This window comes from Myotis daubentonii, chromosome 10, assembly GCF_963259705.1.
Source record: "Myotis daubentonii chromosome 10, mMyoDau2.1, whole genome shotgun sequence".
In the NCBI taxonomy this organism is placed as follows: Eukaryota; Metazoa; Chordata; class Mammalia; order Chiroptera; family Vespertilionidae; genus Myotis; species Myotis daubentonii.
The window spans coordinates 61,112,830-61,126,476 of NC_081849.1; the positions used below are offsets into that span (position 1 = coordinate 61,112,830).

Here is a 13,647-nt window from a genome sequence, read left to right on the forward strand (position 1 = left end):
TCAATACATTTGTAGTTAGGCTCTTGAATTTAATGAATATATGATTAGTCAGCTTGGGCATTATTAAAAATATTTAGATCTTACATAGGATTTAGCTCTCTTGAGTTATTGAAGAGCCAAAGAAAATTAAATAAACATAAAAATATCTGTTGCCCGACCAGGGTGGCTCAGTGGTTGACCTAGGAACCAGGAGGTTATGGTTTGATTCCTGGTCAGGGCACATGTCCAGGGTGTGGGCTTGATCCCAGGTGGGGGGTGTAGAGGAGGCAACCAGTCAATGATTCTCTCTCATCATTGATGTTCCTATCTCTCTCTCCCCCCCCCTTCCTCTCTGAAATCAATAAAAATATATTTTTAAAAAATACATCTGTTAAATAAGATATTACATGACTCATATATGCTGGTGATTTTTATTAAGTGAATTTTTAAAATGCTTTAGGGGGAAAAATCAATCCCTTTGAAAGAGAGTGTGGAAACATTCAAATTTAAATTAACTCTTAAATCATTAATTGCATCAATAAAACTGTTGTTTTAAACCAGAAATTTGTAAAATTATTATCACAAGCATTCAGCAAACTGATTTTTTTACTCCTTTACAAATGTCAAGAACTCCAGTGAACGTACTTTACTTTAAATGAAAACAAAATAACCGATATGATAAAACAGTTTTTCAGAAAGTGTATCACACAGTTGTATGGGGCCGGATGAAGTAGTGAATGGAAGGAGACAGAAGATGAAAGGGTTGGCACTGTTTTGTCATGTGATTTGGTTTTGTTTTTTTTAATTGTAATTATGTTATTTGTGTGATAGAAAAGGATACATTTCCCACTCTTAAAGATCATCATAAAAATGTCTGAAAGGGGAGAGGCCCGTTGTAATGAAAGCGCACAGCAGCCTTTCTGTCTGTGTGATGGGCAGCCCTTCGGGCAGGTTTCCCCTCCGCAGTGCACGGGGGTCGTTGAATGTCACGGTTGGCTGTGCGCCTTTCTTCCCTTGTCCAGGATCGCAAGGCACCGCTTTGCTCACTCATCACCTCCTGTCTCTGCCCTGCCCCCGTGTCTCCACAGGTCATTCTGTGTTTCTCTCCAGTTGGTCACACGCTGAGAGTTAGAGCTCGGAAGTTCCCAGCCATAGTGAACTGCACGGCTATTGACTGGTTTCATGCGTGGCCGCAGGAGGCTCTGGTCTCAGTCAGCAGGAGGTTCATTGAGGAAATCAATGGGATTGAGGTATGTCGTGTTAGCCTCTGAATATCTCTCTCACACACACACACACACACTCACACTCACACACTCACACACTCACACACTCTCACACTCACTCTGACCAAAAGTCCCAATAAATGTTTTCCAAATTACACCTCCTATCAGAAAGTTGTCCTTGTTTGTTGAAGGTAAGATCCTCTCTGTTAGTTTACATTCTGTGGGATATGATGATTGACATTTTTACACCAAGTTGAGGTGTGTGTGTGTGTGTGTGTGTGTGTGTGTGTGTGTCTGTACAGACAGACACACACTCACAACACGTGAGCATGTTCTACTGATGCCCTGACTCGCCAGAAGGCCAGGGAGCTTGCGAGAGCATGGTGCCCGACACTGACCTACACCGGGCCGCGAGCTCCGACTTCCAGGTGAGTATTAACATAGGAAACATGGCACACTGGTCCTTCTGTTCACCAGACCAGCCTGGTAACGTGAACGTGATAAGCAGAATCTGCAGGCAACAGATACCTACTGACTCGCTCCCTCTAGTAAACTGGTATTCTGAACCCTCCTTGTAATTATTAGACGATAAAATTAAGCCCTACCTGATTCCAGGAATGCAGTGAGCCTGGCAACAGCCTAAGAAATCTGTGTTCATAATTGTGACCATTATTTGTCATATTGAATGATTTTTCCAGATTTTAAAGTATAAAACATTCCTGGTAGACTTCCATGCGATGTTAGTGTTCGTCTCCATTAAAGGGGCTCCCTTCGACTCTCCAGGAGGACACAGGATCACTTTGAATTCTAGGCTTCTTGTCACCTCGCCTCTCAGAGAAACCTGAAGACAGACCTCCCTGGGAAATGTTCGCAGTCACCACCCTTCCGAACTGCCTGATCCGAAAGGCACTCGATACAAATTAAACTGCATTTCTGGGGAGTTTCAATGATACTTTCATAGCCACTGTCCCTTTGCCTTTACGTCTGAACCCTCGAATTGAACGCTCTGGCGCGGGCTTTCTCCTGGCTAAGTTACTGCGACGGAGCTTCCATGTACCAGTGACCATTGACATCTGCTGGATGAGGCGGGACTTGCATCGTTTTAAGTCCAGAGGCTCCTGGCAGGTGCTACGCTCTGTCCCGTGGTATCGGGGCGCCTCCTGTAGGACGCCGAGTGCCACACAGGGACCTAGAGAGCACGTTCCCATTTCTGTGGGGCTGAGTGATGCCTGGAGACAAATTAGCCAGATGATTTCACTTCGGAGCCGTGCGCTTATTTAACTCTCCCACCTCCCTCATTTGTTACTCAGGAGCCATCATTATAATTCCGAGCGCAACGCGGCCATGTTCTGAACACGTGTGGTGCCTTTTCCGTGGAGGTCAGAAATAGCTCTTTGATTCTTTTGGAATGAGCACTAATTTGATCACTTTCTTAGTTTTCATTTCCATGATGGAGACTGAAAATTATCAGCATAATTTGGGCCCTTCCTAATGATGGGCCTCATATGCTGAGTGGAAGGTGCTTACCCAAGGTGACCCCCTCCAGCCGCAGAGGAAGGATTCATTAAAGGCAAGCCCTTTGGTGTGTGTTGACATATAATTTGCAGTCAGTGCGCACGCAGCACCCAGGGGTGTGGGCGGGCTGCGGCTATGGAAATGTTTGTGTTCTTTTCTGTTACCTGGCATTGAACTAAATGACAGCTGACGGAATGACCACAATAGTTTCCCATCTCAGCGCCACCGGGGATTTATCTGAAGACTCTGTCAACGCACGCGCCTCCTCACGGGAGATTTGGAAACTCCCTGGGAGTGGGGCTCCAAGTGATCATCGGGGCAAGGGGGTGGGCGTCCCTACTGAGAAGTGCATGGGTCCCAGTTAGGAACAATTCAAGAAAAAAGGCGGGAGAAACAGGAGTTAGAAGACAAGCCCTGGTTTTGCTTTACAAGTCAGAATGGAGAACAGACGTGCTTGAGAGCAGGCCCTGCTGAAGGAGAAAGTACTGAGCAGCGAGGACACGATGAGCCCAGGGGCTGAGGAGTGAGATTGGCGTTGGAAGGGGGCAGAATAGGGATCTGAGCCAGGTGGGCGAGCCGTCCTGCTCAGGCAGCTCGGCCGACTGGAGGTTACAATTCTCTGACCTTGTGGTGGGATGCAGCCTAACCATTCTCACACAAGCTGGGCATTGCCAGCTTTTTCAGTGAACTGACGTTCTCTCACTTGCCGCCACGTCTCCCATCCAGAACGTGTTGCAGGGTTTGATAACATGTAAATGGTGTATTTGAATCCCATTTCCAAACCAATGCTAAAAAATTTCCACTCAGAGAGGAAAGTGGTTTTAATGCTGATTTTAAAGACTGGTTTCTTCAGATGTCTCCAAGTTCCTTTATAAACGTTAGGCCAGGCATGAAGAGGAGTAAACGGCATTTGGTTAATACAGGTGCGTGAGCAGTGTTTCTATTGATGATTCTTAGCACAGTTTTCTCTTTGAAATGCAAATGAGGATTATCCCATATGGATTTATGAAGTAGAAAAATAACCCTGTGCAATAGAAATTCTGTGAATTTGGGGGAAATAACCTGTTTGTGGGGAATACTGACATAATTTTAAAAGAGCAAGACAAAATCAAATGCAACCAAATTTACCTTGCAACTGCCTAAGTCTCATACGGGTTTCAGCCTATGCTCAAATACACAGGGAAGGTCCAGGTGGGCCTTAATACCTGTCCCCATTCTCCAGCCCTCTCTCTCCCTGACACATGCACACTGACAGGCTGTCCACCAGACATTTCTTGCTCTGTGTGTATGAATCAAATTTAGAGAGAATTGGGAAAAGTAGTAGACTGCTGCTTTTCAGGGCTTTGTTATATAAACTTCAGGAATCTATCTCAAAAGTAGAGTCCAGTTTTTATAGCTGCCCAGGCACCTGGACATGCTGTTAAGCCAAAAGGTTAGTTAAATCAAGTAGAGGCGTCACTACCTCCAAATTACAGTTTGGCGGCTTTCGTCTAGTGCTGGCCTCACCGGACCAGCTGCGCCATCTCTTGCCTCATCGCTTTGCCATCAAGGGGGTAGCTGGGCTCTGTCTCACCTGCTCACAGCCTCAGTCCTCAGCCCTCAGCCGCGGCTCTGTTTTAATGTCCTGTCCAAGAGCCACTGAAGTTACTTTTTTCAATGAGGGGAAGGAAGCTCACCTGGAAGCTTGCTGGCTTTGACTGGGCTTGATCTTGCCTTTGACCCAAACTCGTTCTCTGAAAGACAGAAAATTAAAAGCATGAGCAAACCAACAACACAGTGCACCCGCCAGACAAGGTAACAGAAAACCCCAAGAAACAGCACTGTGACTTAGAAAACTGTGGCTGGTGCTACATGTAACACTGTGGCTGCGTCATCTCGCGGGGACTGCTGTGGGTGTACGGTCACCATCACCAGCAGCAGAAGCATCAGCTCCCTGCCCTCCCTCCCTCCCACCTCTAATCAGCAACCTTCTAAGAAGGCCACTGTGCCCTGTTGCCCAGGTGAGGGGCCGGAGGCCCTAAGCACAGGATCACTCAGCAGGTAAGGGGCCCATCCGCCCTTGGACACGAGAGCCCGTAGTCCTAACTCCTGCTCTTGACTGTTGCACAAGGGTTTGATTGTTCTGAAAGAGGATTAAAGGAAAGAAGCAGAGTAAAGGAGTAATGACAGTTTAAGGTTTGATTTTATGGGCAGGAGGAGGAAGTAGAGGGAAAGCAATCATTTGCCCAACTTGACAGAACTGGGAATCTAATCCAGGTTCTAGGGTTCGAGCCCTGCATCCCTCTGGGAGGGATTAGCAGCGTGAAGAGTGTAGGAGAGATGCTCACATGCATTTCTGCCCGTGTTACGCATTTTTAAATCTCCTTTATTTAATTAACCGACCTGACAACCACAAGGATCTACTGAAGATATTCTCTCCTTTTACCAGCCCCCAAGAGGGGCTAAAAAGTACAAATAATTTTATAACTCAGCCGTTTGGAATTGTTACAGCATTAACATAGATATTAAATATGTGCACTTTTGCATATCAATTCTATTTCAGTAAAGCTGCAAAAAGATAACAGAAATAATTCTTGAGAAAAACTTTCAAGATGGACTGTAGGTATATGACATATGCTACAAAGTTTCCCTAAGTTAAACTTTAAAAAGGAAATGTTCTTTCATCTGCCCCTTCCCTTTTGAGTATAATACTTTGGAAAGTCTGAATGTAAAGAAAAGTACAGACCGATGTAATCTTTGCTGGTCTTGGGAAGGGGTAAAACCCTACATAACACGGACGATGTCTCATTTAGTTCCGGCCTCCGGGTGTCGGTCTTCGTTGGAATTTTGCTGTCATTTTCAATAGCAGGGACACCCGGGGCCTTTGCTTGAAGAGTCAGGGGCTGAGGTACTTGGCGTGGCAGCAGTTGTGAATGTTTTCCTGTGTGCAGCGAGCCAAGTGTGAGAGTGGAAATTAAGGACTTCTTGTTAATGTGAGGAAAAAGCAGTCCCAGCTCCGCATTTGATTATGCACAAATGCAGCGTTGTTTTCCAGAGCTGCTTCGAGGGGGAAGTCTTGGATTGATAACTGTTGGATGGGTGGTTTTTCCCTTCACCATGATTGCCTGCAGAACACCTACAGAACGGGTCCCCTGGCTTCATTAAGGGACAGTTGTGGCAGGAATGAGGTGCCTAGCTCTCAGGTCTAAACGGGGAAACACGGCTCTAGCTGGTTTGGCTCAGTGGATAGAGCGTCGGCCTGCAGATTGAAGGTCCTGGGTTTGATTCCGGTCAAGGGCATGTACCTCGGTTGCAGGCTCCTCCCTGGCCCGGGCCCTGACCAGGGCGTGTACAGAAGGCAACCAATCGATGAGTTTCTCTGACATTGATGCTTCTCTCTGTCTTTCCCTCTCTCTCCCACTCTCTCTACAAACCAATGGAAAAAATATCCTCAGGTGAAGATTAAAAATATAAAAAAAGTAGCCCTAACCGGTTTGGCTCAGTGGATAAAGCGTCCGCCTGCAGACTGAAGGGTCCCAGATTCAATTCTAGTCAAGGGCATGGACCTTGGTTGCAGGCATATCCCCAGTAGGGGGTGTGCAGGAGGCAGCTGATCGATGTTTCTAACTCTCTGTCCCTTTCCCTTCCTCTCTGTAAAAAATCAATGAAATATATTTAAAGAAATAAATAAAAAATAAAAGGGGAAAACACAGCATGGCATCGCCATCCCTGCAGCAGCCCCAGCAGCCATCTCCTCCCTGCCTCCCCCCCCCCCCCAAAAAAAAGCTGGAGAGAAATGAATGGCAGAATAAATAATTTATGCTAATGAAATTACTGCAATTAGTAGTTCTACAATGACCCTTTAAAAGCCACAGCTGTTAATGTCAGGAAGTGCTGTCACTACTGACCTTATCATAAGAGAAAGTGACAAATGGAGAATGCAGGGAAGACCAGTCATCAAAGAGGTCTGTTCTGGACCGATTAGAGTTTTCTGAAAAACAGTGTGAATTGCAACCAGCTGCTGCCTGGCTCCGATGGTCTCCCATGCTGTGCCATTTTGTTAAGCCCCATAACAATAGTTATTTTGCCCCATTGAGACAAGTTGTCTCGGGCCACTTCCAGCTCTCCCGGAAGCCACTTCTTCCAAGGATTTACAAGTGAAACTGTTGTTTAAGAGCTTTCAGGGCAGCCCGGGAGCTGCCTCATAGGGATCATGGCTGGGCAGAGGCCAGCTTTGCTCTAAGGACATTGCACTTGGCTGGGGAGGTATTTATCTACATTATAGACGGGGTATATGCTGCACCTTTCCGCTCACATTACAAGACAGGACAGGAGTGAGCTTTTACCCATGTTTATATTGTAAGTCAGGCTCTTTTACAAATAAAATCCTGCCTGGCTGGCGTGGCTCAGTGGTTGAGTGTCTGTCTGTCTACCTGTGAACCAGGAGGTCACGGCGTAATTCCCAGGCAGGGCACATGCCCTGGTGGTGGGCTCGATCCCCAGTGTGGGATGTGCAGGAGGCAGCCAATCAATGATTCTCTCTCATTAATGTTTCTATCCCGTTCTGAAATCAATAAAAATATATTTTAAAATAATAATAAATAAAAGGTTTTTGCTTCTGCTACTGGTGATGGATTTGTATTCAAGATTTAATTTTTGCTTTAAAAACATGTTCGTTACTAGCGAAATGGATTTTGAACCGGCAGAACAATCTAAAACGTACGCATTTTAAACACACTCGGGAATTTTTCAGGCGGAGGGGAAGCCGAGGGTTTAGACAGTGCCCAGGAGCACTTGTTTTTCGCCCCGAGGACTGGCCTGTCTCTCCTCGCACCCCTGGCTCTCATATTGATGGTGCAGGTTGGAAACATTTAACTGCATCACCAGCGCCTTGTGCACAATTTTCCCAAAGATGTCTGAGTGTTATTGACAACACTTTGGTAAATTATGTGTGACTTTCCTGAGAGTTGGTGTAGCTCATTTAATTCATATTAATTGATTTTTAGGCTTCCCTTGATTAATTGAACCTGGTTCATCTTGTACAGAATGCAATAAATAATCATTAAAATGAGGGAGATGTGACTCTACAAATTAAAAAGTTAACTACTTCAGAAGTCATAGAGGACAAATGCAAAGAGTGCATGGGCGGGGGTGGGGGGAAGGTTCTTCAGGAACTCTTCAAAGGAGAATTAATTGGGTTTTTTTTTTCCCTCCCTAAATGAGAATAGAAATGATCGTGATATTTTTCTCCCAGAAGCACTGACTTTTATACCTTACCATCCCATTTGTTTTCACATGGATTCTTACACAATTGTATTTCTCAGTTTTCAGCTTTTCTTCTTTCCTTTTTTCATTGACTGCAGGGTTGTTGGCTTACTTTACTTAAAGTTAAGTTTGGAAGCAATGCCACAAACACTTCTCAGAGTACTGTGTCTCAGTTTCCCCATTTTGTCTTTCTCACACTTGATAGATACAAATCAAGCTGTGAAAAGCAGCGCTTGTGTTACGTTGGTTTTGGGTTTGGGGTGTGGCACACATAAAACTCCTTTCCTCATTGTCAAGAAGAGGTTAGCAAAGCTGACTGCCTTTTCTTGTTGTCTCTCTAATCCTCTTAAAGACTAGGGAAGTGTTCCTAGATCCTACTGTAATTTGTTCTGGCTTTGGGGGGAAAAAATACTGTATAAATTTGGTAATTTTTCTTTTTTTTTAAATTGCAGGGTTTTTTAAATCTTTATTGTTGAAAGTATTACACATATCCCCTTTCCCCCCCCCCATTGACCTCTCCCAGCCCACCCCCCACCCCTACCCCTGCAGTTTTGTTTTGACATGAGAAAACGTCACATGAATTGCAATGTTTGTGTTTTCAGCCCCTGGACAAAGATGCTATTAGCTTGTTCATGGCACATGTTCACACCAGCGTCAATGAAATGAGTACCAGGTATTACCAAAATGAGAGAAGATACAACTATACCACCCCAAAGAGTTTTCTAGAACAAATATCCCTGTTTAAGAACCTGTTGAAGAAGAAACAAAAAGAGGTATCCCAAAGGAAAGAGCACTTGATGAATGGCATTCAGAAGCTGAAAACCACAGCCTCTCAGGTATGACCAGGGTGGATTATTACTGACACCTATGCTCCGAACATTATTTAAAAATTTATTTTTGAAGCAACATTTTAAACCATTTATATAAGACTAGAGGCCCAGTGCACGAATTCATGCACAGTAGGGTCCCTCAGCCTGGCCTGTGGGATCAGGCCGAACCAGCTCTCCAACATCCCCTGAGGGGTCCCGAATTGCAAGAGGGTGCAGGCCAGGCTGAGGGACCCCATTGGTGCACGATGGGGGCCAGGGAGGGATGTGGGTTGTTGGCCAGCCTGGGGAGGGACCACGGGAGGGCTTCAGGGTGTGTCCAGCCTTCTCGCTCAGTCCCAATTGGCCAGACACCAGCAGCAAGCTAAACTACCGGTCAGAGCGACTGCCCCCTGGTGGTCAGTGCAAGTCATAGTGAGCAGTTGAGCAGCCTTAGCATGTCATTAGCATATTACTCTTTGGTTGAAAGGCCAACTGGTCGACCAGACACTTAGCATATTAGGCTTTTATTATATAGGATACCTAATGCTACCATGGCCGATGTGGCTCTGTTGGTTGAGCATCATCCCATGCACTGAGAGGTTGCTGATACGATAATTAATGCTAAAATTTTACAGTTCGAGAACACAAAGAACACACTATTTCTGGTTTCCCAAGCCTAGAAAGGGACCAGACAATGACTCTATCACTGATGGTTTGGAGAGACACCCTCTCTTGGCCTGACTCAGCGCAGGGCCACAGAGAGATATTGAAGGGAACAGGCACAGCTGATTCCTCTCTCCTGTTCCCCACTGCTTTGGTGTCCTGGGCTTATTGTCAGGGATTTTGTCACCTGCCATGGAACTAGGACCTATTTTGGTCTCAGATTCTCAACCCCCAGTGAGGACATCATTTCCTGGTTGATGATATGATTAGGGTTGATAATGTGATTAGAGTCCCTAAGACTAATCTTGGTCCCTTTTTAGCCACCATTTCTCTTAGATAAAAGTATCCAGTGTTGCCTTCATCCTCAGTCATAAGGCCCCTTGAGGTTAGAGGTACTTGAAGGACAGTACCTCTAACCCAGCCGTGGGCAAACTATGGCCCGCGGGCCGGATCCGGCCCGTTTGAAAGGAATAAAACTATTGAAAAAAAAGACCGTACCCTTTTATGTAACGATGTTTACTCTGAATTTATATTAGTTCACACAAACACTCCATCCATGCTTTGTTCTGGCCCTCCGGTCCAGTTTAAGAACCCATTGTGGCCCTCGAGTCAAAAAGTTTGCCCACCCCTGCTCTAACCTCTAGGAGTAATCAGAGAATTCACATAGGAATCATGTTAATGATTAGAATTAAGAATTCACATGTTAATCATGTCTATACACCTGTCATCTGATTTCATTGTTAAATACAAAACCAGTTCACGGCATGGGTGTTGGTGCTGTAATTTTACATATGAAGCTGAAAGAGTTTAAGGCCACAGAGCCTGTAAGGTGGGGGTTTGAAGCCAGGTCAGTATTACTCTGAAGCCCGTGGATTGTCCATGGTACCGTGCTGCCTCTCTGTGGCTAGTCAGAAGACGTTAGAATGGGAGCACGTGGAGACTGGAGAATGGCCCAGCTTTTCTCTGAGCCACCTGGGCCCGAGAGCTGGAGAAACATGCATCGAGGGGGTTGTCACTGGGGGTGACCTCAAGGCCAGAAATTCCAGTGGTTTCTTTGGAGTATGGGCAGCAGGGCATAGGCTCTTGTTTTCAAGAGATTGAGTCAGTTTTTCCCCCCAATAGAGCAGCCAGCCCATCTGTGTCTAGGCTCCAAATAAGCCACGAACTGGTCGGGGAAGCATATATTGGCACCTTCACTTTGAAGGCCTCTCTGGCCATGGCCTTCATGCACCCCATAGGCCAAAGTATCACTTGCCTCTTATCCTCTGCGTTGCACATGCCAGGAATGGCTCTTTGGGAAACACAGTCTGTCCCGAGCACTGAGGAGATAGAATCCTATTGGGAAAGAGAAACAGAGTGAAGAGGTTTCCAGGTCGGTTTCCAGGACCGAGTGATGTGAAGAGTAGTTTCTGGGAAGCTCCCAGAGAGTATATCCATATTTGTGCATCTTTTCCTTCCCGTTCAAAGAATGTCTTTCTTTCCTCTTCCTTTTTATGCACGTTTCCTTTTCTCATTGTCCTCTTTCTCTTACCTTTTTATTCTTTACCTACCTCTCTGATAATACTATCTCACTTAAATCAAGACCCTTTTCCCCAGTGAAGTCTTTCCTAGAGTCCTGTTGAGCTAAGAGAAGATGAGTTGTTTTCTGACATCATCTCAGTTACGTGTTGATGAATCAAGGGGGTGGGCGAAAGGGAGAAAGAAAGCCACCAGCAGTTCACTGCCAAGTGCAGGGCAGCTTGGGGTGGGGGTCTCCTTATTCCTCCTCAGCTGGAAACAGCAGGCGGAAAGCCTGAGAGGAAGATGCACGAAGTGTCGATTGAAGGCCTTCTGGCGATTTCATTAGGTATTTAAGCATGTAGTGTTTTTAATACCAGAAGAGTGGTTGGGATATTTAATAGGTTCTTACAAGTTTGTTTGTTTTTTTTAATCAGCTTAATTGGAAAAGGAAGCATCGTTTCCATAGTTTCCCTTTTACTGCCACATGCTCCTCTTTAGCTGTCCGCCTGGGTCATCACGATAACCTAGAGACCTTTCTTCGTAGGTAAGGCCTCCCATCCAGGGCTTCAGTCACTTGGCATATTTCAGACCTAATAGCTTCCTTAGAAACTGAAATTAGGGCTTGAAATAACAGTTTCTTCCTGGTCTCCTTGGATAATTCTGTTGATTATGACTTAACACATGACCAGTTCACATGGCTAACAAGAAGAGAAAAGCAAATATCAAGCAGTGTTGCCCTGACTTTGTAGAGAGGCTAAGGAGTCAGTCTGGCTTTAACTTTAATAGTACAGGGAGTAGTCGCAGTGGTAATTGTGCTTTTAGATAGAGTGTGCGTAGAGTGTGCTGAGGTGGGGTTACCAGAGTCCTTGCATCTGGTAGGGAGATGTCATCCCACACAATGGAAGCACTAAAGTGCTTTTAGCAATTGAGTCAAGATAAATGGTTATAATTGGTTTTGGGTTTTTTTGCTTCTATGATTTTAACAAAATAGTAATATTTATACTTCAGGAAAATAAGTGGAACAAAGAGCTAATTATCATGATGTATGAAGCTGCTTTCATGAGTTACATTTTTCTCTCCAGCACGTCACTTATGCTTTTATTTACATGGTCCTCAAACTTAGGAACCCAGTGGTAACTTCAGAACCTCATGAAATCCCAACGTAAAAGGTGGGAGAGGTGGGAGAATCATTCTTTAAAGTAGACAAACTTGATGCCTCAGGAAGCCTTGAGTTTCACAGGAGCTGATTGAGGTTATTTAGTGCCCCACCCCCAAGAAGAATTCACATCTGGGAAAGTCCCTGGCCTTCCATCCCCACAGGCACTTGCGGTTTGCCTTTCTTAGTGTAGGTATTAATTCAAATGTCCTATGAAAGGAAGAAAAATCGGCCACTTCTTACTTTGTGGGAAGAGATAAGACCAGTCTGTGGGCATTTCTATCAAAATAAGCAACTGATAAGTAAACAGGTAACAGCCAAGGAGTATCGACCTCTTTAACTTGTCTGAAGTGTCCTGCCATGTGTTGGAGAAGGAGAGCATGGTCCTCCCAGTTTGTCATCCAGCAAACTTCCCCCGGACTCCACTGCCTTGAGCCTGAGCCGCACAGGACCAAGCAAGCAGTGGGCTCAGGTGGGCACCGCTGTTAGTGCCTCTCTGTCTGCCCAGATGAGCTGAGAAGATAAACTTCTAGTTGGTGCTGACATACATTAACGACATTGTCCACAAAACCACTGGGAAACATTATTCTGTTTATTCCTATATGGCAAGAGATGGGGCCGCGTTCTCACACCTGGGACTGAAGTCAACTCAGTAGAAACAGATGCTGTATACAAACTGCTAGGGACGCCTGACGTCATTGAGAAAACGAAGCTGTATCTGATATGTGTTACTTCAAAATAATGACTTTTTCTCCTCAGGTGGGTGATCTCAAAGCCAGACTCGCCTCTCAGGAAGCTGAGTTGCAACTGAGAAATCAGGATACTGAAGCTCTGATCGCCAAGATCGGGCTTCAGACAGAGAAAGTGAGCCGGGAAAAGGCCATCGCCGATGCCGAGGAGCAAAAGGTCAGGCCCATTCTACCATTTAGGGCTCCGAGCTATATTTAGCACAAAATCAACGTTAGTAGGTGAACAATTTTGAACAACTTCCTCTCCAAGGGGCATAAAATCTAGAGAATTATTATAGTTACACATGTAACAGCATTTCACACCATGATTACCACTTGACCTTTCTTTACATTATGCATTTTCCCAACCTTTTAGCTCCTTTAATGATATGGAAGAACAATAAATACTGAGCTCATTCAAGCATATAATGGATGTGGATCTTGAACATCAGGCCTATTTGTAATACAGTAAAGGTCATGAAGGCTCCTCTGAGGTTTCTAAAGGGTCTCAGTTTTTAGGCAAATTGAACAACTCAATTGTTAACAAAGCCCATTCCGTCACTTTGCAAAATGGTTTTCAAATTTTGCTTTTTAATCATACAACTTGAGTTTATTATTAAATCCTAAGCTAAATTTGTTCTTTTTCATTCGATGGAGGCTCTGGCATTTTGTATTATGTTTTATTGTTGGAAAAAATTACTTTTAAGCTCCTATAAAAATCTGCTTTCTTTGCACTTAGGTATCCAGCCATTCTGGAATAAATATAGCTTCTTTTGTCTTCTTCTTTTACCAAAACTTCAGCTGCAAATGGAAGGGATTTCTTTCGCTAT

General features: G+C 44.9%; 1 protein-coding gene across 1 annotated transcript in view; it reads left to right on the plus strand.

Moving 5' to 3' along the window:
* Positions 1-13,647, plus strand: part of DNAH11 (dynein axonemal heavy chain 11) — a 206,544-nt gene that overhangs the window by 123,625 nt on the left and 69,272 nt on the right. The window contains exons 55-57 of the mRNA XM_059712528.1: positions 1,068-1,229; positions 8,564-8,797; positions 12,849-12,995. Coding sequence (XP_059568511.1) covers positions 1,068-1,229; positions 8,564-8,797; positions 12,849-12,995 — 543 coding nt within the window. The remainder of the gene's footprint in view (positions 1-1,067; positions 1,230-8,563; positions 8,798-12,848; positions 12,996-13,647) is intronic.